The sequence below is a fragment of the Pristiophorus japonicus genome, chromosome 10, assembly GCF_044704955.1.
Source record: "Pristiophorus japonicus isolate sPriJap1 chromosome 10, sPriJap1.hap1, whole genome shotgun sequence".
In the NCBI taxonomy this organism is placed as follows: domain Eukaryota; kingdom Metazoa; phylum Chordata; class Chondrichthyes; family Pristiophoridae; genus Pristiophorus; species Pristiophorus japonicus.
In genome coordinates, this window is record NC_091986.1 from 102,737,926 (window position 1) to 102,761,927 (window position 24,002).

Below are 24,002 nucleotides of genomic sequence, written 5' to 3' on the forward strand. Positions count from 1 at the left end.
TGTTTTGACGGCCAAATACTTTTATTATGTAGGATATGAGAAGAGTACAGTACAGGGTAGTTCATATATATTTCAATGTGCATGACAACATCACCAGTAGTTTAATACTTCTGAATTATTTCTCCAAGCAACACTTAGATATGCAAATCACCATTAATAATGCATTCACAGCACTTAGTCTAAAATTGAAGCTGATTCCATATACTAAACAAGTTCTAGTTTATCGTGGTCTAGCAGCATGCAAACTGAATGGCCTGTGGCTCCTGAAACGTAATTATATCCATCATATCAACAGACTATTGTGAAGAGTGACAAGCTCAGACTAAAGTTGCAGAAAATGCTTCAAACATATATTCAGAGTGGAATAGAGCGTATGGGCAATTTGTAAATTTTTAAACAGTGTTTGACTGAAGAGTAACACATAGAATGATGTACAATGAGCACAACATTCTGGTACTGTATTTGATCATGAAGCAAGAAAGATTTTATCATGGACAAGGGTCAGGTTCCCCACTGAGCTACAGGTGTTCTGCTGCTGACTATATGAATTAAGTGTCAGTAGCTGTGGGCTGTTGTCTGAACAAAATGGAAGACCTAATGCAAGCTCCATGTACAAACTACTGCAGCAGAACATATATGAAGTGTTTCAATACCGATGAAATATAATAGGCAATATGTTAGGAATTTATCAGTGCAGAAAACTCATGATTTTGTACCCATTATATTTGATCCTGTACGCAACTCTCTAGTTGAGCACTATTTATGCTAATAAAAAATCTAAATAAGTAACATAAGGGTAATATGCTGTTTTAGCTGATCACTTTTTTGTTGTATCTGCAGGTACTTAAAGTGGTTAGGTAGCATAAAGCGGAGAAAATAGGATTCAAATTAAGTTGAAACTCATAGATTATCTGCACATAGATGTGCTCTGAATGCTGTCATGTTTTGATAGTTTGGAGGAGATCTGGGTTGCATTTCAGAAGGCTGAAGAAGAACTGAAGTTAGGGAAGATATTTCCACATAATGTGCATATGCTGGCTGGAAAGTGATGTTACAATAGCTGTGTGGGTCTGCTGTTATAAACAATTTAGGAAAAATAAATCTTCAAATCAAGGTCCAGGAGGTTATTTTGTTTTATTTTTTGAAGGCACTTGAGTCATCAGCTGCATTTTTGAACACATCAATTACAGGAGGGGAGGGGGGAGTGGCAAGTTATCAGTTTTATTAATAAAACTTTGCTATTGACCTTCTGATACTCAATGACAATTTTGATTTTCAGCTTAAGAAAATACTTTTAATAACAAATCTGATTAAATGCACCAAAAAAAGCATCACATTTTTAAAGGCGCCTGATCAGAGATGACCGAGATTTAGGATTATCCAAATTATGGCAGATAGTTGTTAACATTCAATTTATTTCCCTACCTTACAACAGTGACTACACTTCAGAAGTATTACATTGGTTGTAAAGTGCTTTGAGAAGCCCGAAGGTTGTGATAGGTGATATTTGTAAACCACAATTTTTAAAGAGCACCAGCGTGAACATTGTCCTGTTCCCACACCAGCAACCCTTACAATCTCTCCCTTTCCTCTATCCCTAGGAAATGGAGTAAGATTGTAAATATTAGAAAACATTTGGCTGTATTTTCCTCAACCCATCACAACAAAAAATGGCAACACTGATGGAAATAAAACCAATATTTGTAATATTTCACCAAAAACGGCATGGACTCTCTAAAAATAGATTAACATAACTAATTGTTGTGGAAATCACAAAACTGGCTGTTTTAGTACTAACAAACAGAAACAGACATACTGCTCATTTAACCCTATATCCCTAATTTCTAAACCAAGTATGTTTTCCCCCCATTAATGAACACTTTTAAGTTTTGGTATTTAGGTGAATGCTCATTTGACTGTATAATGGGTGTACATTAAATTGGATCATTGTGTCTCAGGTGCAGAATTTGTGCAGTATTCTGTAATTTCAAAGAGGTAGTAGTAAACGTTTGTTCTCCAAGCAATATCATATGCTGTCTCACCCAAGTTATTTTTTAGATCTGAATTGATGTAGCGATTCATCAACAACAATTCAATGGTTTCCTTGGTGCCTTTACTTCCTGAAGCTAGATGCAATGCAGTCTGCAAACCATTGGTCTGGGCATTGATGTCTGCTTCATGCTGTAGAAGAAATGAAGCTATCACTGCATTGTTCCATTTACAAGCACTGTGCAAAGGCGTCCAGCCGTCCACAGTACGAGCATGCACATCTGCTCCATGAGTTATCAGCTTGTGAACAACCTCTATATGACCACTGTAGGCAGCCCTATGAAGTGGTGTGTAGTGGTCATCATCTTTAACGTTAACTAGACTTGGATTTTCGGAGAGAAGTCTGCTTACTATTGAAACCTACAATGAAAATAACCAGAAAACAAAAAGATTTTAACATTTGTTATTGCACACATTAATAAACAACTATAAGTTTTGGTGTTTAGATGGATATTCATAATGTATGACAGTGGGTGTATATTAGTGAGGGCTTACTTGTTGCTTATTAATGAAAGCAGCACATTCTTTGATTAACGAGGCCATCTTGCACATCATGGAATGCAGGAACATTCACAGCTATTGACAACAGCCTTTTAAACTGGCTTCCTGAATATAAACACTTTATTGCTAATTTTTTACCCCATGGCGCACTCAAATACGAAACTGTGACTGCAACAAGGTACAGCAGAAAAATAAATTATTGAGTGAGTTAGGCCGACATTGCTACTTTTCGGATTTCAGATTGGCAGAATATCAATAATGGCTTGCCTCAGGGATTTGCAGAGGCCTGGTGTTCTATTTGTATAAATGATATTGACATAACACCAAGAGGAACAATTTTGAAGTTTGTTGGAGATAACAAGTTACAGGGCATGGTAAACTGTAAGGAATAATGCAGATTACAGGAGGATGTAGTTAGTGGAGTGGGCAGATTTGAGGAAGAGGCAGTTCAATCTAGAGAAATATGAAGCAGTGCATATTAGGATAAAGAAGCAAATGGTAAAATCCTTAAGAGTGGAAGAACAGATAGATCTAGAGGTGCAGATTTATAATCTAAGTAGTGGACGTGCAGTTAGAAAAAGCCATGAAAATGCAAACAGGATTCTATGTTTTATTCAAAGGGGCACTGAATATAAAAACAAGTGATACAATTTGTACAAGGCATTGGTTCGGCCACAGTTGGAATATTACACGCCATTTGGGCATAACATTGTAGAAAGACCAACAGATTCATGAAAAAGGTAGTGAAATTTCACTAGAATAATAACAAGAATGAGAGATTATAGTTATAAAGAAAGGTTGGAAAATTGGACTTTTTCTTTTAAACTGGAAGAAAGCAGGTTAAGGATGTGAATCTAAGAAAGAAAAAAATAATTTGGATCTACATACATCCTCAGTAAGTCCTAAAGTGTTTCACAACCAATGAAGTGTATTTGAAGTGCAGTCATTGTTGTTTTATGGACAAAGAGGTTTTCAAAATTATAGAAAGTTTTGAGAGAGTCAATAGTGAAATACTGTTTCCATTGGGTGCCAAAATGGTAACAAGGGGGTATAGACTGAGGATTATCATTGGAAGAGAGGAGAAACTAAACATTTTTTTTTACAAAAAAGGAAGTTATTGGAACAGGGAATCCTTTACCACAAGTGGCTGTTGAGGCAGAGATTACAAAAAAAAGGAATTGGAAAAGTATTTTAAAGGAAGAAAATAAAAGGATATGGGGGAAAGGGCAGGGAACCGGGACAAAAGTAGATAATTTCAGTTGAAGAGCTAGCACGTGTACATACACAATGTTACAGGTAACCTTCTGTGCTTAACATGTGTCCAAGGTAGGTTTTTTTTTGTGGTAAATCACCATGGGGGTAATTTTCCAGGGGGTCAGCGGGCAGGATCAGTGGTAGATTGGATGGGAAAGTATGTTTTTTTTGCCAGTGGGTCAGGACCCCACTGTCAACCTGCCGCCAGCACTGAGCAGACCCGACACGCAGTGGTAGGGGGGGCAAGTGAAATCATTAGTGGCTTGTTTACAGCCACTTAACAATGCTTTTTTCCTAGCTTTTTGATTTTGACAGGTCGCCCTGATTTCCTGTTGTGCCGAGAGCTCGTCAGTGAAGCTGAGGCAAAAGGTCACTTGCTATTGGGATTCACATATCTTCCCTTGGACACTAGCTTCTCTAGACTGCATTTACACTAGATTCATAATGCTGCAAGGCTTTACACAAGTTTCCATCCAGTCTGACCTCATTACCCCTCTCACCATTGACAGATTGCTTTTGTCATCTCTACTTCACCTGCCATCTATTCCATCAGCATTGGTGTCCTTTGTACTGTCTCACCTTGGTCTTCAGAATCGCACCACGATCCGACCTAATACCAGCAGCACCAGGCACATCAGCAGCACCAACAACAACACCACCCTTCTCCGCAATCAACTGATGCAGCACAGGACAGAGGGCATCACTCGACCACATTGCTGCCCGGGAGGCCAAGGATGGCCTCACCACGGCCTGATTTACTTCACTTGACGCTGTACACCCTGTCTGCCACATGATGTGCCAGGTTGGCACCACCCCACACCAACACCTTAAAGCATCCCTACAATGCCCAAGCCATTCCTTTCACACTCATCAGAATTGCAGAATTACCGTTATGTTTCACCATTCACTGCAACTCACTAAGCCCCTTCCAAAGGTGCACACAAATCTGTCCAAGAACAGAAGGTGTTGAAAATAAAGATTTAAATGTTTGACTGCACATTAACAGAAACTTCACATTAACACTAGCTAAAACACACAAGTACCTACCCTTGTGTGTTGTTAGTTGGTATAATTGCACTAGGATGAAGGTGAGTGTGAGGAGTGGCTAGTGAGATGGGGAAGTGATAAATGTAGATAGAGAGGGATGGCTGGAGAGGCAAGGTAAGTTGGTGTGAGGATGTGCAGGAGTAGGGCAGGGAAGGTAGAATGATGAGGATGTGATGAGTGGCACAGCAGGATGAGGTTGCGTGTGGATTTGCAGTAACATTTCGTGATCTACTGAGATCATTGAAAGATCTGTGCCATTGCAGCCTGGTCCCCCTGATAACATCCCTCCTTGTGTTCTCTGTGCAACCAGGCTGCATTGGTCTCCTGGGGAGATCTCTTCCATCCATTGGAAGGGAAGAGAACCTCCCTGTATGCTGTGACTCCCTCCATAAGCATATGGAGGGAGTCATGGGAGAGTACAGCCATGCACCTCTGTGCACTGCTTGTCAGTGTTTGCAGCACTTCAAAGCTGTAGAACATTGACAGCACACGTCAAAATAAATTTGCACGTGGATCCTTTAAGGAAACCGGCTGATGACACGTCATCAAATGACATCATCAGATCCACTTCCTGTAACTGGCTGGGAAATGCACTGGGCGGGCTTAACAAGCCCAACCAAGGGAAAATCATTCTACACAGTGGGATGGAGCCAGCAGCGAGGCCGGGGCCTGCCACCGATGTCACCTAGCACGGACCTACCTACGTTGGTAAAATCCAGCCCCAAGTGCTGATTTGCATTCTTTATTCAAATCACCTCCTCACCTGCTATTTCTCTTCTTTTGGAGTGCTTAAACATTTACCTTCTCCCTTCAGATGGGAAAGAAGCTGGTGAACTGAATGACTGAAAAGCATTTCTACCAGCAGTAGCTGGTTTCACTTCTCCCAATAGGGTAATGTGCTGTACCAAGCACCCTTGTAAAGACCTCGAGACAACTTATACTGATTTTTATTCTGCTCTTCAAAATCTAAACAAACACTCTGTTGAACAAAATAACTGATGCTGGCTCTGTCGTTATGTATAGCACGAAGACATTGTGAATAAGATTCCACTGTGAGCAGCACAGAAATAAAAAAAATTGATTCAATTCCATAAACTATCCATTTAAAATGTACATATTTAAATAGAGGAATTTATTTTTATGTATTTAGGTAATGATCATGGGAATATTAAGCTCTTCAGAGTGTGATACAGAAATTTTGTGCAAAAGGATTACATAGAATATACTGCACAGAAACAGGCCATTTGGCCCAACCAATCCATATCGCCGTTTATGCTCCTCTTGAGCCTCCTCCCGGCTTTCCTCAACTAAATCTATCCTCATAACCCTCTAGTCCCTTCTCCCTCATATGCGTGTCTAGCCTCCCCTTAAATGCATCTATACTATGCATCGAGTGTGTAAGGGACGGGTTCCTTGAGCAGTATGTAACGGAACCAACCAGGGGGCAGGCTATCTTGGATCTGGTCCTGTGTAATGAGACAGGATTAATAAACAATCTCCTAGTAGAGGATCCTCTTGGAATGAGTGATCATAGCATGATTGATGGAGGGCGAGAAAGTTGGATCTCTAACCAGCGTACTAAGCTTAAATAAAGGAGACTTTGAAGGTATGAGGGCAGAGTTGGCTAAAGTGGATTGGGGAAATAGATTAAAGTGTAGGATGGTTGATGAACAGTAGCGCACATTTACGGAGATATTTCACAACTCTCAAGAAAAATATATCCCAGTGAGGAGGAAAGGGTGTGAGAGAAAAGAGAGCCATCTGTGGCTAACTAAAGAAATAAAGGATGGTATCCAATTAAAAACAAGGGCATACAATGTGGCCAAAACTAGAGGAAGGACTGAAGATTGGAAGGCGTTTAAAAGCCAGCAAAGAACGATTAAAAAAATGATTTAAGAAAGGGAAGATAGACTATGAAAGTAAACTAGCACGAAATATAAAAACAGATAGCATGAGTTTTTATAGGTATATAAAAAGGAAAAGAGTGGCTAGAGTAAATGTTGGTCCCTTAGAGGACGAGACCGGGGAATTAGTAATGGGGAACATGGAGATGGTAGAAACTCTGAACAAATATTTTGTATCAGTCTTTACGATAGATGACACTAACAATATTCCAACAGTGGATAGGCAAGGGGCTATAGGGGGGGAGGAACTTAACACAATCACAATCACTAAGGAGGTGTTGCTCAGTAAGATAATGGGACTAAAGGCAGATAAATCCCATGGACCTGATGTCTTGCATTCTAGGGTCTTAAGAGAAGTAGCGGCAGGGATTGTGGATGCATTGGTTGCAATTTACCAAAATTCCCTGGAATCTGGGGCAGTCCCAGCAGATTGGAAACTGCAAATGTAACGCCCCTATTTAAAAAAGGAGGCAGACAAAAAGTAGGAAACTATGGACCAATGAGCCTAACATCTGTGCTTGGGAAAATGTTGGAGTCCATTATTAAAGAAGCAGTAGCAGGACATTTGGAAAAGCAAAATTCGGTCAGGCAGAGTCAGCATGGATTTATGAAGGGGAAGTCATGTTTGACAAATTTGCTGGAATTCTTTGAGGATGTAACGAACAGGGTGATTAAAGGGGAACCAATGGATGTGATGTATTTGGACTTCCAGAAGGCATTTAACAAGGTGCCAAATAAAAGGTTACTGCACAAGATAAAAGTTCATGGGGTTGAGGATAATATATTAGCATGGATAGAGGATTGGCTAACTAACAGAAAACAGAGAGTCGGGATAAATAATTCATTCTCGGGTTGGCAATCAGTAACTAGTGGGGTGCCGCAGGGATCAGTGCTGGGACCCCAACTATTTACAATCTATATTAACGACTTGGAAGAAGGGACCGAGTCCAAGTTTGCTGACGATACAAAGATGGGAGGAAAAGCAATGTGCGAGGAGAACACAAAAAATCTGCAAAAGGACATAGCCAGGCTAAGTGAGTGGGCAAAAATTTGGCAGATGGAGTATAATGTTGGAAAGTGTGAGGTCATGCACTTTGGCAGAAAAAAAATCAAAGAGCAGGTTATTATTTAAATGGAGAGAGATTGCAAAGTGCTGCAGTACAGTGGGATCTGGGGGTACTTGCGCAAGAAACACAAAAGATTAGTATGCAGGTACAGCAAGTGATCAGGAAGGCCAATGGAATCTTGGCCTTTATCGCAAAGGGGATGGAGTATAAATGCAGGTAAGCTTTGCTACAGTTGTACAGGGTATTGGTCAGGCCACACCTGGAATACTGTGTGCAATTTTGTTTTCCATATTTACTGAAGGATATACTTGCTTTGGAGGCAGTCCAGAGAAGGTTCACAAGGTTGATTCTGGAGATGAGGGGGTTGACTTATGAGGAAAGGTTGAGTAGGTTGGGCCTCTACTCATTGGAATTCAGAAGAATGAGAGGTGATCTTATCGAAACGTATAAGATTATGAGAGGGCTGGACAAGGTGGATGCAGAGAGGATGTTTCCACTGATAGGGGAGATTAGAACTAGAGGGCATGATCTTAGAATAAGGGGCCGCCCATTTAAAACTGAGATGAGGAGAAATTTCTTCTCTCAGAGGGTTGTGGATCTGTGGAACTCACTGCCTCAAAGAGCTGTGGAAGCTGGGACCTTGAATAAATTTAATAGACAGTTTCTTAAACGATAAGGGAATAAAGGGTTATGGGGAGCAGGCAGTGAGGTGGATCTGAGTCCATGATCGGATCAGCCATGATCTTATTAAATAGCACCTTATTAAATAGCAGAGCAGGATCGAGGGGCTGTATTGCCTACTCCTGCTCCTATCACTTATACTATTTGCTTCAACCACTTCCTGTGGTAGCGAGTTCCATATTTTCACCACTCTTTAGGTAAATAATTTTCTTCTGAATTCCCTATTGGATTTCTTGATGACTATCTTATATTAATGGTCTCTAGTTATGCTCTTCCCCACGTGGAAACATTCTCTCTGTATCCACTCTATCAAAACCTTTCATAATTTTAAAGACCTCTATTAGGTCACCCTATAGCCCTCTTTTTTCAAAGAAAATGTGTGTTAATGGTGAGGAAGTCAGCAAAATGCCATTTTCGTCCTTTCATCCTTTCCTGATATGTATACCCTCACATTTCTGAAATCATCCTTGTAAATCTTCTCTGCACCCTCTCCAGTGCCTCTATATCTTTTTTTATAATATGGCGACCAGAACTGTATGCAGTGGTATAGTAAATGGTAAACGTACATCAGTTTAAAACATGTGGTACAGGTAAACTATTGTTTCCGAACATTCATCAATTTTCTCCAATTAAAACTGCATTTTCCTTTCTTTTCTCTCTTCTCCTCTCCTGAAGGCAGTGAAATGCTGGGATATCCTTCTATACCTTTTGAGCCTAGATATTCATGTGAAGTTTCAATGGGGGGGTTTACCACGGTTGCTGCTGATCTTCCACAAAAGTTACAGTGGGATATTGGGAGAATTCTGTAGAAATTCTCCCACAATGAATATCGGCAGGCTATTCTCTGTGGACACCATGGCTAAGCCTGATCCTTAATATCCACACATACATCATCCTAGCAAGGCTTACTGAATAATGATAAGAACTGAGAACCCTAATTTCACACATTACAACAGTGACTACACTTCAAAAGTACTTAATTGGCTGTAAAGCACTTTGAGACGTCCAATGGCCATGAAAGGCACTATATAAATGGAAGTATTTCTATTTATGTTGTCTCGCTTTCTTGGCCAATCATAGCATTCTATAGCTGTCCCAGTTGAGATCATGGCACAGATTTTTTTGCAAAATAACAAAGAGGCTAATGGCCTTCACTATTATTTATGCTTATATGGTATAGCAACTTCAGGCGAGTGGCAGATGCATGGTTAAATGCTAATATCCAAACGTCACTGTCTGCGCTGCACCGCTCTGCTGTTAGCTTCACGAAATTGGCATTTTGCTGACTTCCTCACCATTGAAACACATTGAATGTCAAAGTTGCTGTATTTGCACAGTAGATACAAACTAAACCCGCCGCTGTTATTTAGGGCTAGTAATTACAAGCTTAAGTACTCTTTTAACGATGTTAAAACTGTTTAAAAATATAATTTTTGAATTAAAATGTCATAATGTCCTTTTTAAATAGCACAAAAATAATTCTAGTACTGAAACAATTTGTTAAATGAGAAAAAACACATTTTGGGGTTTTCATTTCCAAGTGTACTGATGCACCAATGTGATAGGCATTTGCATTTGTGATCCCTACAGAGAAGTATTCTTGGGCCCAAAATTCCACATGAACTTTTTTTTGGCACAGTTGTAGAGGTACGTCCGATTCTTTTGGTGGCTCAACTGCGCCAAAAAAAAGTTCCAAGTTTCGCCGGCATAACCTTTCATCTTGGAGCAGCGGAGATGTCCTTAAGCTCTGTGGGTGGAGTTTAAGGTCTGCGCCGAAAAACTGAGGTTGCCAGGATAATGAGAGACGCTTTGAAGGGCTGAGGCACAAATAAAGCATTTCTCCTTTGTAAAATAAATCACTAAGTGAGACTTGGGATAACAGACTGAAATCTTAATATATGAAACAATATGAAATTCCTTTATTCCTTTTTAATATTTATAGATTTTTTTTCACCTCTACAGTGACATTGCTGCTGCAATGCCTGCACTTATCCTGAGCCGAAAGGACCCTGCATCGGCCCGCTGCCATCCCGGGCCGAAAGGCCCTGCACCGGCCCCACACCTATCCCGGGCCGAAAAGACTCCACAGCGGCCCGCTGCTATCCCGGGCCGAAGGGACCCAGCACCCGCCGCCCATCCCCATGTCTTCAGCTCTGCTGAAACAATGGTATCTTCTCTCTGCCGATTTTCTGTTCTTAAGTGTAGGGAAGGTTTTTCAGAAGAGTGCCGTGCGGCGTTTTAGAAAACTCGCTTGGCCAAACTCGCTTAAATGGCTAGAAATGGCACACCTGGCAGGTTCCGCCCCCATTGACGTCAAAAAATTGTGAACTAAAAAAATTGGACGTACCTACTTTAGAATGGCACAGAAACGTTGGCGAAACTTGCAGATTTTAGTCTGCTCAAAAAAAACGGTGCAGAATGGTGACGAAAATTCAGCCCCTTATTCCCCTTATTCCAATCAGTCCAGTGTTGGGAGGGGGAGAAGTGAAAGATATGCAAAGATCTGGCTACAGATCGCTCTTCTGCTTTGTCCAGGGAATTGGTTTCAAAAACTTCTGTAAATATATGCAGTGATGTCTAGTTATTAATGTGTATGGTGGACCTGATGGCTCTTTAAATATTTTGAAAACATAGTCATGGACAATCCTGTCTAGGACCTACCTGGTTTTTCTCAGATGCCCAGAGTAATAGACTTGCTGGGTCATTTTCAAACTCTATCTCTTTCTTTTTAAAATAAGCATCACTTTCAGCCTCCTCCTCTTCCTCATCGGACTCTCCTGGCCACATGCTATGTGTTCCCATAGGTATCAAATGCCCATGTGTCTCTAACAAGTCCAGTTGATTGAAGTAGTCTGGGCAGTCTGTCGTCTCTTCAGTGTTGCATTCCGGATTCTCATTTTCTCCTGATGTTTGATTTTCTTCTGAAGGCCTTGCAACAAATGACCCTTTCTTTTCCACTTTGGCATTATTTTTCTCTTGCCCGTTCATCTTCCTCTGAAATATAGCATCATTATCCTAATTAAACAATGGAGATTTAGCTTGAAAATATTAATTCATATTCAACAATGTGACTGAACAAGATCTATCGTGTACCAAAATCCAAAATTAGTACTGTTGTAGAATCCGTTTCCTTACACCTATTTGTGAAGTGTCTGGCCGCATTTCTTTACTTTTAAAGGCACTATATAAATATAAGTTGTTGTTGTTGGTGAATACAATACAACATATAATACTAAATGGTCCTCTATCTTTGGTGTCGATCCTACTCTATTGGAGAGAATGGGAAAAAAGTAGTTACAACACTCCGATGCAGCCCAGACAGATAGAAGGATGTCTATATTAGCATATCACACAGTAACAGGCAAGCAAAAATGCTCAATGTAGGTCCTGAATGAAAAATGAAAAGTGTGGCAAGCTGAATGGACTAAATGAGCTTTTCTACCTTGCCATGTGCCTTTAGAGCAGTAAGACCCGTCATTGACCTCAATATTTCCTTCCCTTTCCCTCGGGCCCGGGGGAGGCGAGAGTTCGGGGCCCGGGGGAGGCGAGAGTTCGGGGCCCGGGGGAGGCGAGAGTTTGGGGCCCGGGGAGACGAGAGTTCGGGGCCCGGGGGAGGCGAGAGTTCGGGGCCCGGGGAGACGAGAGTTCGAGGCCCGGGGGAGGCGAGAGTTCGGGGCCCGGGGGAGGCGAGAGTTCGGGGCCCGGGGGAGGCGAGAGTTCGGGGCCCGGGGGAGGCGAGAGTTCGGAGCCCGGGAGAGGCGAGAGTTCGGGGCCCGGGGGAGACGAGGGTTCGGGGCCCGGGGGAGGCGAGAGTTCGGGGCTCGGGGGAGGCGAGAGTTCGGGGCCCGGGGGAGGCGAGAGTTCGGGGCCCGGGGGAGGCGAGAGTTCGGGGCCCGGGGGAGGCGAGAGTTCGGGGCCCGGGGGAGGCGAGAGTTCGGGGCCCGGGGGAGGCGAGAGTTCGGGGCCCGGGGGAGGCGAGAGTTCGGGGCCCGGGGGAGGCGAGAGTTCGGGGCCCGGGGGAGGCGAGAGTTCGGGGCCCGGGGGAAACGAGAGTTCGGGGCCCGGGGGAAACGAGAGTTCGGGGCCCGGGGGAGACGAGAGTTCGGGGCCCGGGGGAAATGAGAGTTCGGGGCCCGGGGGAGATGAGGGCCCAGGGGCAGCGCGGGCCATCCCATACTGCGATATGTGTGTGCACTAGGTCCGTGCAGCAGAGCAGGTCTCCAGTCAATCCTTGGGTAACCCTTGCCACTCGACCAAGACCTAGCTCTGTCAAGCCCGTGTGGTGGCTGGTGTGCAACAGTCACCACACGTTAAAAAAATCCACGCACATGCATCTTCCACCCTTCAGGATTTAGTTCGGGACCTGGAATATTGGGTCCTTCATTGAAATACCTGTGAACTCATCCTTTTTTGGCGTGGAAGCAAGTCATCCTCATTTCGAAGCACTGCCTATGATGATGAGATGCAGGGAGTTTCCTCTGGTTGAGGAGTCTAGAACCAGGGGTCGCAGTCTCAGAATAAGGGTCGGCCATTTAGGACAGAGATGAGGAGAAACTTCTTCACTCAGAGGGTGGTGAATCTTTGGAATTCTCTACCCCATAAGGCTGTGGAGGCTTATATTCAAGACAGAGATCGATAGATTTTTGGATATTAAGGGAATCAAGGGATATGGGGACAGTGCAGGAAAGTGGAGTTCATGTAGATCAGCCATGATCTCATTGAATGGCGGAGCAGACTCGAGGGGCCGAATGGCCTACTCCTCCTAATTCTTATGTTCTTATCAACAATAGTTACCACATTAACCACAAAGGAATACAAACCTAGTCTACGCAACCTGTTCTAATTTAACCCTTTACGCCCCGGTACCTTTCTGGTGAATCTGCACTGCACCCCCTCCAAGGCGACTATATCCTTCCTGAGGTGCAGGGCCCAGAACTGAACACAGTGCTCTAAATAACATGTTGGGATCCAGCATATGAGTAATTTGAGACATGAGGTGTGGTGACTAGTGAGCTTATGAGGAACAGGGGACTTTGGATTGATGGTTCCTGAAGCTCTTGCCTCATGTCTGGGTCTTTTGTAGACTCAGTGATCGTGATTGATTGCTGTGATTAGTCCATTATCGTATCATATGGCTACCAGGATAGTAGAAGGCGAACTCGATGAACCATGGTCTTTTTCCTATCGCACAGTCTTTTTCCCCGCCCCCATAGCGCTGCTTCTGCAGGATATCCGGGGCTGAATGTTCCCCAATGGGGCACTGGGGAAATGCATAGACAGGAAGGGCCCAGGGTGGGTCTCAGTCTGGGCTGCATTGGGACACTGGCTATTGTGCTCAGTGTTCCAGGGTGTCTCTCCCAGTGAGGAGTCAGACTCTGTAACAAGTGTCCCTGTGTACAGTGTGCCTCTCCCAGTGTGGAGTCAGACTCTGTAACAAGTGTCCCTGTGTACAGTGTGTCTCTCCCAGTGTGGAGTCAGACTCTGTAAGTTTAGAAGAATGAGAGGGGATCTCATAGAAACAGATAAAATTCTGATGGGATTGGACAGGAAGAATGTTCCCATTGCTGGGGAGTTCCAGAACCAGGGCTCATAGTCTAAGAATAAGGGTTAAGCCATTTAGAACCGAGATGAGGAGAAACTTCTTCACTCAGAGTGTTTAACCTATGGAATTCTCTACCGCAGTAAGTTGTTGAGCCCAGTTCGTTAGATATATTCAAAAGGGAGTTAGATATGGCCCTTTCGGCCAAATGCATTAAGGGGTATGGAGAAAAAGCAGGAAAGGGGTACTGACGTTGAATGATCAGCCATGATCTTATTGAATGGCGGTGCAGGCTCGAAGGGCCGAATGGCCTGCTCCTGCACCTAATTTCTATGTTTCTATGTTCTAACTAAGTGATATAGGTTTGGAGAGGTGGTACATCAAGACAGAAATTGCAACAGTTTCCTTAGTTCTATTAAAGTTGACAGAGGGGAACAAAACACAAACATAGGAGAACCAGACGCAGAGAAACATAGAAATATTTAGCATTATAGAAAAAAAATTTGAGAGCATTGTAAGTCGCCATTAAAGGGCAAAAGCAATAAAAAATAAGAAGGACAGTACAGATTGGAAGGAGGACTCGAGAAGGAGAAACAGAATGGCTCATAATTTGCTGTCAAAATAATAATAAGGCTAATAGCGTTCACCATTATTTATATGCGAATGCTACAACAACTTCAGGCGAGGGTAGATGAGTCGTTAAACGCGGAAATCCAAAAGTTATTGTCTAAGATGTGTCACTCCGCTGTTAAAAAAAGAAAGACTTGCAATTACATAGCACCTTTCATGACCACCGAATGTCACAAAGCGCTTTACAGTCAATAAAGCACTTTTGGACTGTAGTCACTGTTGTGATGTGGGAAACGCGGCAGCCAATTTGTGCACAGCAAGCTCCCACAAACAGCAATGTGATAATGACCAGATAATCTGTTTTTGTTATGTTGATAACTTCCCTGCTCTTCTTCAAAATAATGCCATGGGATCTTTTACATCCACCTGAGAGGGCAGAAGGGGCCTCGGTTTAATGTCTCATCTGAAAGACGAAAGTGGCATTTCGCGGTCTGCCTCACCATTCAAGTGCATTGAATGGAGTGAAGTTGCTGTATTTGTGCTGTAAGATATGAACTATACATGCCACAGAAAGTTTAATATTGTCTATTTCAGTCTAAGTACCCTTTTAACGACATAATGAGTGTTAATTACTGCCAGTCAACCTTTCTGGCACTAAAAAATGATTATTACAAGTGTGGAGTGTCACTCCTGGTTTTAATTGTTGTTGGAGATTTATAAAATGTTAAATTTAAAATTAAAACAGTTTAAATTATTTTTTACTTTTCCTTTCAGTCTCTTTTCTCTCTTAATCCAATCTTTCTTTCCCACTCTTTATTTCTCTTTCTGTACCTGATCTGACATTGAATTCACCCACTCTAACTCACATTTTCCTTCTCAGTCCTTGCGCTGTTAAGAAGATACACATGTGCTTGCCCTGTTCACTCAGATCTCAGATGCCCTGTTTCACTCGCTGCGACATTATCAGCTCGCATTTTCAGCAATTTGCCATGCAAAAAATGTCAAATCCAAATGTGCAAGAGAAAGTCTAACAGTAGATTCACTTCATAGAATCATAGAAATTTACGTCATAGAACGAGGCCATTCAGCCCATTGTGTCTGAGCCGGCTGAAAGAGCTATCCAGCCTCATCCCACTTTCCAGCTGTTGGGCCGTAGTCTTGTAGGTTACGACACTTCAAGTGCATATCCAAGTACTTTTTAAATGTGGTGGTTTCTGCCTTTCAGGCAGTGAGTTCCAGACCCCCACCACTCTTTGGGTGAAAAGAAATTCTCCTCAGCTCCCCTCTAATCCTTCTACCAATTACTTTAAATCTATGCCCCCTTGTTACTGATTCTCTGCTGAGGTAAATACGTACTTCCTATACACTCTATCTAGGCCTCTCATAATTTTATACACCTCAATTACATCTCCCCTCAGCCTCCTCTGTTCCAAAGAAAATTACAGCAAATTATGGCCCAATGTGTTCAATCCTTGGAAATCTGGTAAAGAATCATTGTTAATTTTACTGTAGTTCTACACTGTGTGAGGTGAATGCAAAGACCATACAATGATAAAGCAAAAATGGATTAAAATGAATTATCTGAAAAGTATGGAAAATATGCTGCAAACCCTATCTGAACTGCAGAGATATGGTACAAAAAAAGAGTAGGGAAGCAAAGAAAAATCTGTACCAATTCCTCAAGGGGAGTTTAGTGAAAGAGCTGGAGAGAAAAGGGGAGGATGGAATTATACTTTGTGAACAGTTGAGTCTGAAGATACCAAAAGCATAGGCAGGGATTTCAGTGACAGTGAGGAAAGAGACAGGCGGTATTGCAGTAATGGAAGTAAATCGTCTTGGCGATGGGTTGAATATGGAGTTTGTCACAATTGAAAATGACAACATGATTTCTGCTGGAGCAAGCAGCTGTACAGGGGAATGGAACTTTTGACAGGAGCGGAATAAGATAGCTTGGTTCTAGCTCAACCAGAACTTGTCAGATAAACAATCGGACAAGATAGAGATAGTTATAGACTCGAGAGTGCCGATGGAGCTGATTGTTCATAAAATACATTGAAAACTAACCATGTTAGAATGTTTTAAGATGATTTAAAAAGTCAATCTATCCCAGAATTCTTTTCTTTTAGCATTTTTAGTGATAGAGCAAATGAGCGAGAAACGAAAATCTTAATCTTGTCTCTATATATGAACAACACAGTTTGGAAATGCAAGGGCACAGAATGAAAACATCCAGGTCTTGGGAATGGGATACGCACTTACCATATTATAAACAAAACTTGTCGCACAATGGCAAAGGCTGAAAAGATTAAAAGCCTAAAAATGCAGCTTCAGCTAAATGTGCAAACTACGTATTCGTACCTGCATACTACATAAGCACAGTTGTATTATAGTAAAAGAACTGAACCAGGTCCCCTTTTAAGGAAGAGTGTTCTCGCGGTCCAAGGCTATTTAACCGTGTGGAGTGCGAGAGCTGGTCGCTCCAGGACTTGTGGTTCTCTTGGGTCAGAGAATGTTCTTGGGGGTTGTTGGAGCCTAGGAACCGGGTTGTATTATTTTCATGTCATTTAATATAAATGGAAGACCAAATCTGTCACTGTAATAAAATCTGATATTATAAAAAACACTCATGCGTGAATTTGTTGATGTTGTTGATCGCTCCCTCTGCCGGACTAACTACCCTTTGTTGTGACGGTAACCACTAAGCAATCTGCAAACAGACCCCATCACAATTGATAATAGCTGAGGAGCAGCATGTAGATGAGGAAGAAAAGGGGCCATGAACCTTGAGATGTCTATGCAGGGACAGGATGAGAAGCCGTTGTTAAAGATTTACCCCATGTGTTAGGTCTAATTGGAGTGAAATCCTGTAAGACTGGTTCTGCAGAGGGAATAATGGGAGCAGAGGCTGAGGAGGAAGCCATGGCTGATACTAAGAGGAGACACTAAGACAGGTGACCAAAAGCTTGGTCAACTAAGTAGGTTTTAAGGAGCATCTTAAAGGAGGGGAGAGAGGTCGAGAGGCAGAGAGGTTTAGGGAGGGAATTCCAGAGCTTAGAGCCTGGGCAGCTGAAGGCATGGGCACGTGAAGGCACAGGCAGCTGAAGGCACGGGCAGAATTTTGGATGAGCTCAAGTTTATGTAGGGTTGAAGGTGGGAGGCTGGCCAGGAGAATAAGCATTTAGGCAAGGAAAGCTAGTTGAGTAGTCAGAAGGGTAAGGTTGTGGGGGTAACAAGGACAAACTACAGTGGGTTTGGGCAGATGTGAAGGAGGGGTCGGCATAAGGAAGTAGATGAGGCAGCCATGTGGATAATCACAATCTAAGAATCGAAAAAATACATAAGCTCCTTACAAGACATTGGAAGGGAAGGGAAAGCGAAAGTTGGATGAGGTGGTTGGTCGTCGAGAAGAGGATTTGGTTGTAAAAGAGGGAGGCACGGAATTGCTTGAACAGAATTACCGGTGGATAATTAGGTCAATTGTGTACTGGGCATGATCAAGTTAGCAGCCCTCATTTTTTAGGGAGCAGAGGTAGGAACCAAACTAACAGAAATAGCAAGGACTGAAATATAATCAGGAATTTCTTTGAATCAAAAGTTTAGAGATCATCTGCGCAACTGCCTCAGCTTCTGTCCAACAGCCCCCCTCAGCTCTCTCCCACCCTAACTCTGAACCATGCCACTCTGCAGCTTCTCTTCCCCTCACTTAATTCGCCTCTTCCTTGAGAACCACCTCCTGCCCATTGGATTTCATCCCCACATAACTCTTGACCACTCAACTGGCCCTAGGGCTTGATGATATTGTAAATGACCCTCCTTGTTCGGGCACTGTCCCATTATTTTTCAAAACCACGATCATCACCTTATCCTAAAAATTTCACCCTTGACCTGTCTGTCCTCACAAACTATCACATCTCTAATCTCCCCTTCCAAGATCCTTTAATGGTGCTTGTTATGAATTAAGGACTGCCATAGATACGTTCTCAGATTCAGTGGTGCCAGTCGTTGTCAAGTGGTCTGAGCGATTTACTTTTACAGAGGTTATGCACACTGCCCTATATCTACTTATACAATAGCATAATCCAGGGATGTAGCAAATCCATCCCATTGTTACATGAACCAGTTACTTATGTCTTTAGCATGTGTATTTCTTCAATCGCTGAAGGCGAGATTCAGTGAGATAAGACATTGGCTCAGAATTTGCAATGGGTAACGATGGTGAACAAACAGCTTTCGCTGTCATAACCCCTCTGAAACTGACTGCAACTTCAGGATGTAGTTCATGTACATGTAAATGCAGAACTCCTGAAGTTCTGGTCAGTCACTCACTGCGCTGACACTAGCTGCGCTGTGGACAGCACTCTCCCCCTCACCCCCATAGCCAGCAATCAGTGTAATCAGTGAAACTGATGAAAACTTGAGCTTTTCCACCGTAATATTGCTGTAAAATATCCCATTAAATGTTAAGCCTACTTAGATTAGGTGTGGCCATGAAAACTAATTTTTATATTAATGGAGTGTCAATTTCTCCATTATGATAAAAATCACAATTTTTAAAAACTAAATTTTTTTTAAAGTTTGTTCATGATATAGTGTGACGTTCGAAATCTGGAAACCTTGGGACCGAGGCCATTCTGGATTCCGGGTATTTCTGGATTTCGAAACGTCTTTGCCTGGGCCGAGGTAGGTGGGGTCGGGGGTCGAGTCGCTGAGGTAAGTGGTCGAGATCGAGCTGCCGAGGGCCGGGGCGGAGGTTGTACCGCCAAGGGCCGGGGCGGAGATTGGGCCACCGAGGGTCGGGGCGGATGTCGGACCGCCGAGGGCCGGGGTGAGATTGGGTTGTTGAGGTCGGGCCGCCGAGGGCCAGGGAGTCCGGATTTCAGAACATTTTCCAGATGACCCCGCCATGGATCGGCTCGGTGTCCGGATTCCGGAACATTCCGAATTTTGGAACTCCGGATTTCGGACGCTCAACCTGTATTTCAGGTTCTACCTTATCCCCATGTGAGAATCCCAATCTTTGTTTCGTTCTCTGTAACATTTTGAAAAAGTCCAGATAAATGCAACTTCTCATTTCCTGGTTTCCTGTCTGTGAGAATTCTGCAATGTGATTGGCTGCTTAGACAGCTTGTTGACATCATAGCAGCATCAAACTCGGGATTCCCATTACAGAACGCTGAAATGAATTGAATGGCGAAAAAGGCAAATGTCTCACTGCAGAGATCGTGAGTTCTCTGTGGGCAGCTTTCTTTGGGGCCAGCGGCGAGAGCCTTTGCTTCATTGCTGACCGCAAATTATTTATAGGTTATTTGAACGTTAAGCTGCTTTATTTCCCCATTGGCTTAACATACAGAAGTTACGAATGTATTCATTTACTTCCATCAATACAAATTCTCTTTGAATTAATATTAAAATAATAAACACATCATGTGATTTAACTTTAGTGAGTCATCTTGATTGACTAAAACAAATTATCTGGTCATTATAACATTACTGTTTGTGGGAGCTTGCTGTGCACAAATTAGCTGCCGTTTTTCCTACATTACAACAGTGACTACACTTCAAAAGTTTCTCATTGGCTATAAAGTGCCTTGGGATGTCTGGTGGTCGTGAAAGGCGCTATATAAATGCAGGTGTCTCTTTTAATGCTAATTTTCTAATTTCTCTCTCCTATATTCTATCCTTTTCAAAGACTTTTGTTGCTTGAAGCTCTTGCAGCTATTTTAAACAAAACCTGACTCCTATGTCAGATTTAGTTAAACTGACTTTCCCCACCTCCGATGGATACTGCAGAACTTTCTCCAATTGATCAAAGCCACAGTTTTTGGCCATTGCAAAAAAAAAGACACATCACAACTGGCATTTTGCTCAATCGAGAGCTGTGCTACAAACTCCAACGCCCTCCTTGCCTCCTCCAAAATTGTCCAGGACATCACCACCTGTTTCCTGTTCCTCAAAGGATCAAATTTAAAATCCTCATCCTTATCAATAAATCTCTCCCCAACCTCTGCAACCATCTTCAAGCATACATCCCCATCAGTCTTTAGACTCTACCCTCCTTTGCATCTTGTCCCTACCTGCCACTCCACCTTTAGTGGCAGGACCTTCAGTTACCTCAGCCCTATTCTGTAGAACTCACTTTGCAGTACTTCCTTCACACCTTTAAAAATCTCAAAACCCATGTCTTCAATCAGCCTTTTGGTTGCCTCTCCTGACCCTTCCATAAAGACTAGGGGTCCACTTCTTCTTTCTGCCGTTAAGCACCTTGAGACATTTTACAACAATAAAAAAGTGCTGTACAAGTATAAGATACTGCAGCTGCAAGTATAGAAGGACAAAACCATTAAACCCAGCTAGATTTACAATGCTTAAATCTAGAGTGAGGATAGGTCAGTGAAAGCATAATACAGTCTCTATTAGGTTTGTGAAGTTGATTGTTGCGATGCCACCACCTTACTGCACTTCTGACATTGCATCTACATCCAAGAGGACAATGCATCAACATCAAAGTATAAAATCAACATAACTGGACTAATACATGAATTTGAAACCTGAATCTTATCTATAGCTATAGGTTTAAAAGGTGGGTTGCTCTCTGTATATACACAAATTGGGACCAAATGACCAAAAATTAGCTTGAGGTGTTATGAGCAGTCAAAAAATAAATCAAGCATCCTCAATTTTGAGCTGCATCAGAGCTTGAGATACAAAATACATTTATCCTGATTTGAGACTGCTAGCTGCAGTATCGGTTCTAGCCAAGCACTACTTCACTTATACAACCTGGCTTTGATTAAAATTCTTTGTACAGGACAGTCCTCTACATATAGCTGGTTACAGGAGTCATCATCATCATCATAGGCAGTCCCTCGGAATCGAGGAAGACTTGCTTCCACTCCTAAAGTGGGTTCTTTGGTGGCTGAACAATCCAATATGAGAACCACAGACTCTTTTACAGGTGGGACAGATTTTCATTGAGGGAAGGGGTGCGTGGGACTGGTTTGCCGCATGCTCCTTCCGCTACCTGCGCTTGACCTCTTCATGCCCTCGGCGTTGAGACTCGAAGAGCTCAACGCCCTCCCGGATGCACTTTCTCCACCTAGGGTGGTCTTTGGCCAGGGTCTCCCAGGTATCAGTGGTGATGTCGCACTTTACCAGGGAGGCTTTGAGTGTAACGTTTCCGCTGCCCACGTTTGCCATGAAGGAGCTCCGCATAGAGAATTTGCTTAGGGAGTCTTGTGTCTGGCATGCAAACTATGTGGCCTGCCCAGCAAAGCTGATCGAGTGTGGTCAGTGCTTCAATACTGGGGATGTTAGTATGGATGAGGACACTGATGTTGGTGTGCCTGTCCTCCCAGGGGATTACACAGAGATCCTCTCCTGGTCGTTAAATTTTAAATAGCACAGGCAGGAGAATCCACATTCTCTAAAAAAAATTAAAATAAATTCCACTAAGGGTAGAAAGTGCTCAGGAGTCCAACTGATTCTGGAGTACATTTTAAAGCAGGTTTGGCACTACATTGGAGTTATACCATGGTATGAGGCTGCCTCCTCCAGAGGGTTTCATCATGCTCCTCTCTGGAGTCAGGTTGTTGAAGCTATGCTTCAAGAGGCAGTGTAAACACATCGATAATGGTCTCAAGATAAAAAAGGCAAATTCAACCAATCCTTCACAGTGAAGGAACAAATGCATTTCCTGTTTAATGGTGTATCCAACACTAAGGTGATGAGTACAGGTCCATCTGTTTAAAAAGGTCTAATGCTAGGTCTCACTTTGGATCACAATTCTCACTTTTAGTAGCTCCCAGACAGACCATGGTGGCTAAGGTAGGGATACGGTAGTGCAGGGGTTATGTTTCTGGACTAATAGTCCCACCATGGCAGTTTGAGAACTTGAATTCAGTTTTTGAAATCTGGAAATAAAAACTGGTTATTAGTAAAAGTGACCAGGAAGCAGTTTGACTTGCAAAAACCCAACTGGTTCACTAATGTCCTTTAGGGAAGGAAACCTGGCGTCCTTACCAATGTTCCCTCTAATTATTTTGGGGGTCCGCGTCCGCAGCCCCTTTAACAGGCTGTGTTGGCTAAGATCAAGTGTAGTACCGTTTCTGACCAGCCACCATGACCCCAGGGTGGTTCCTCCCTGGTCAGGAAGGTATATGCTTGCATTTTTGGAAACAGGAGGTGGGTGGGGGGGTTTGGCCCATCCGCCTCCACGGAGGTGTGTGGGGGGCCTGGCCCGTCCACCTCCGTGGCGCGAGCCTGGTGTTGCGGTGCTTCCGGGAGCGGTGCGGTGGCTCTAGGCCTTTTGGCTGGGGGCATTGGCGCAGAGTGGTCCTTGGCATGTGCAGGGTGACCTCTGGCGTTTGTGATTTGACGGAGAATTGGAACGATTGGCTACGAATTTAAAAAAAAACAGGCTGTGCGGCCCATTCAAATTTCCGCGCAGGCGCGGTTTTTCCATTTAAAAACCGGTAATCCGGGTGCGTGGGCTGCAGACTGCTGCGCAGCCGCGCCGGGATATTTAGTCTTTACCCGGTTTCAACTGCATATTCAAATCCACAACCAGTCACACACACACACACACACCAATGTGGTTGACTCCTAACTACAGTAGTCTAGTCAACCACTCAGTTGTATCAAATCTCACGGTAACGAGGGATGGGCATTAAATGTGGCCTTGCCAGTGGCACCCGCATCCCGATAACGAATAAAAAATAACGCGGAAACCCGTGAACTAAGATTCTCCCACCCTTTCCAAGCGCTTCCTGGAGATGTAAGTGCTCTGCTCTTTGCTCACATTCCCCGCGCCCAGTCTCCGCCGGTGGCCTCGGCTCTGTTGTGTTTCCGGGTTAAGCCGGAAGATGAGCTCGAGTTCTGGTGATCGTGAGATTGAGAAACGGCGGTAAATCGACCCGGTGAGGGAGAGGGGTGGTGAATGGGCCCCGGTGGGGTGAGGGAGGGAGGGAGAGAGGGGAGGGGGCGGTGAATGGGCCCCGGAGGGTGGAGGGGGGCGGTGAATGAGCCCCGGAGGGTGGAGGGGGGGGCGGTGAATGGGTCCCCGGGGGAAGAGGGGGCGGGGCGGTGGATGGCCCCTGGGGGAGAGAGGGGAGGGGGTGGTGAATGGGCCCCGGGGAGGGGGTGGGGGGAGAGGGAAGGGGGCAGTGAATGGGCCCTGGGGGAGAGAGGGGAGGGGGTGCTAAATTGGTCCCGGGGTGGGGGGGAAGAGGGGAGGGGGCGGTGAATGGGCCCCGGCGGGGGGAGAGGGAAGGGGGCAGTGAATGGGCCCCGGGGGAAGGGGGGGGGGGGAGAGAGAGCGGGGGAAGAGAGGGGAGGGGGGGCAGAGAGGGGAGGGAGGGGCAGAGCGGGGGAAGAGAGGGGAGGGGGGAAGAG

The 24,002-nt window shown here is 43.8% G+C and overlaps 2 protein-coding genes across 5 annotated transcripts in view; one reads left to right on the forward strand and one right to left on the reverse strand.

Annotated features, from left to right (window-relative positions):
- Window positions 1-23,432, reverse strand: ankrd49 (ankyrin repeat domain 49). Its single transcript, XM_070891975.1, has 3 exons — window positions 23,362-23,432; window positions 11,165-11,497; window positions 1-2,409 (listed from the first exon to the last, which is right to left on the reverse strand). Exons 2-3 carry the CDS (start codon window positions 11,489-11,491, stop codon window positions 1,945-1,947), a joined length of 792 nt encoding a protein of 263 aa, XP_070748076.1. The 5' UTR covers window positions 11,492-11,497; window positions 23,362-23,432; the 3' UTR covers window positions 1-1,944.
- Window positions 1-24,002, forward strand: part of mre11a (MRE11 homolog A, double strand break repair nuclease) — a 97,575-nt gene that overhangs the window by 7,438 nt on the left and 66,135 nt on the right. Inside the window, exon 1 of one of the 4 annotated variants that reach the window (XM_070891973.1) lies at window positions 23,253-23,385. The exons of 1 other annotated variant lie outside the window; for it this stretch is intronic. The gene's annotated coding sequence lies outside the window, so the exon portion shown is untranslated. Of the gene's footprint in view, window positions 1-23,252; window positions 23,386-23,427; window positions 23,528-24,002 lie in introns of those variants that run through there. 2 more of the 4 variants (XM_070891971.1, XM_070891974.1) reach the window with 2 other exon arrangements.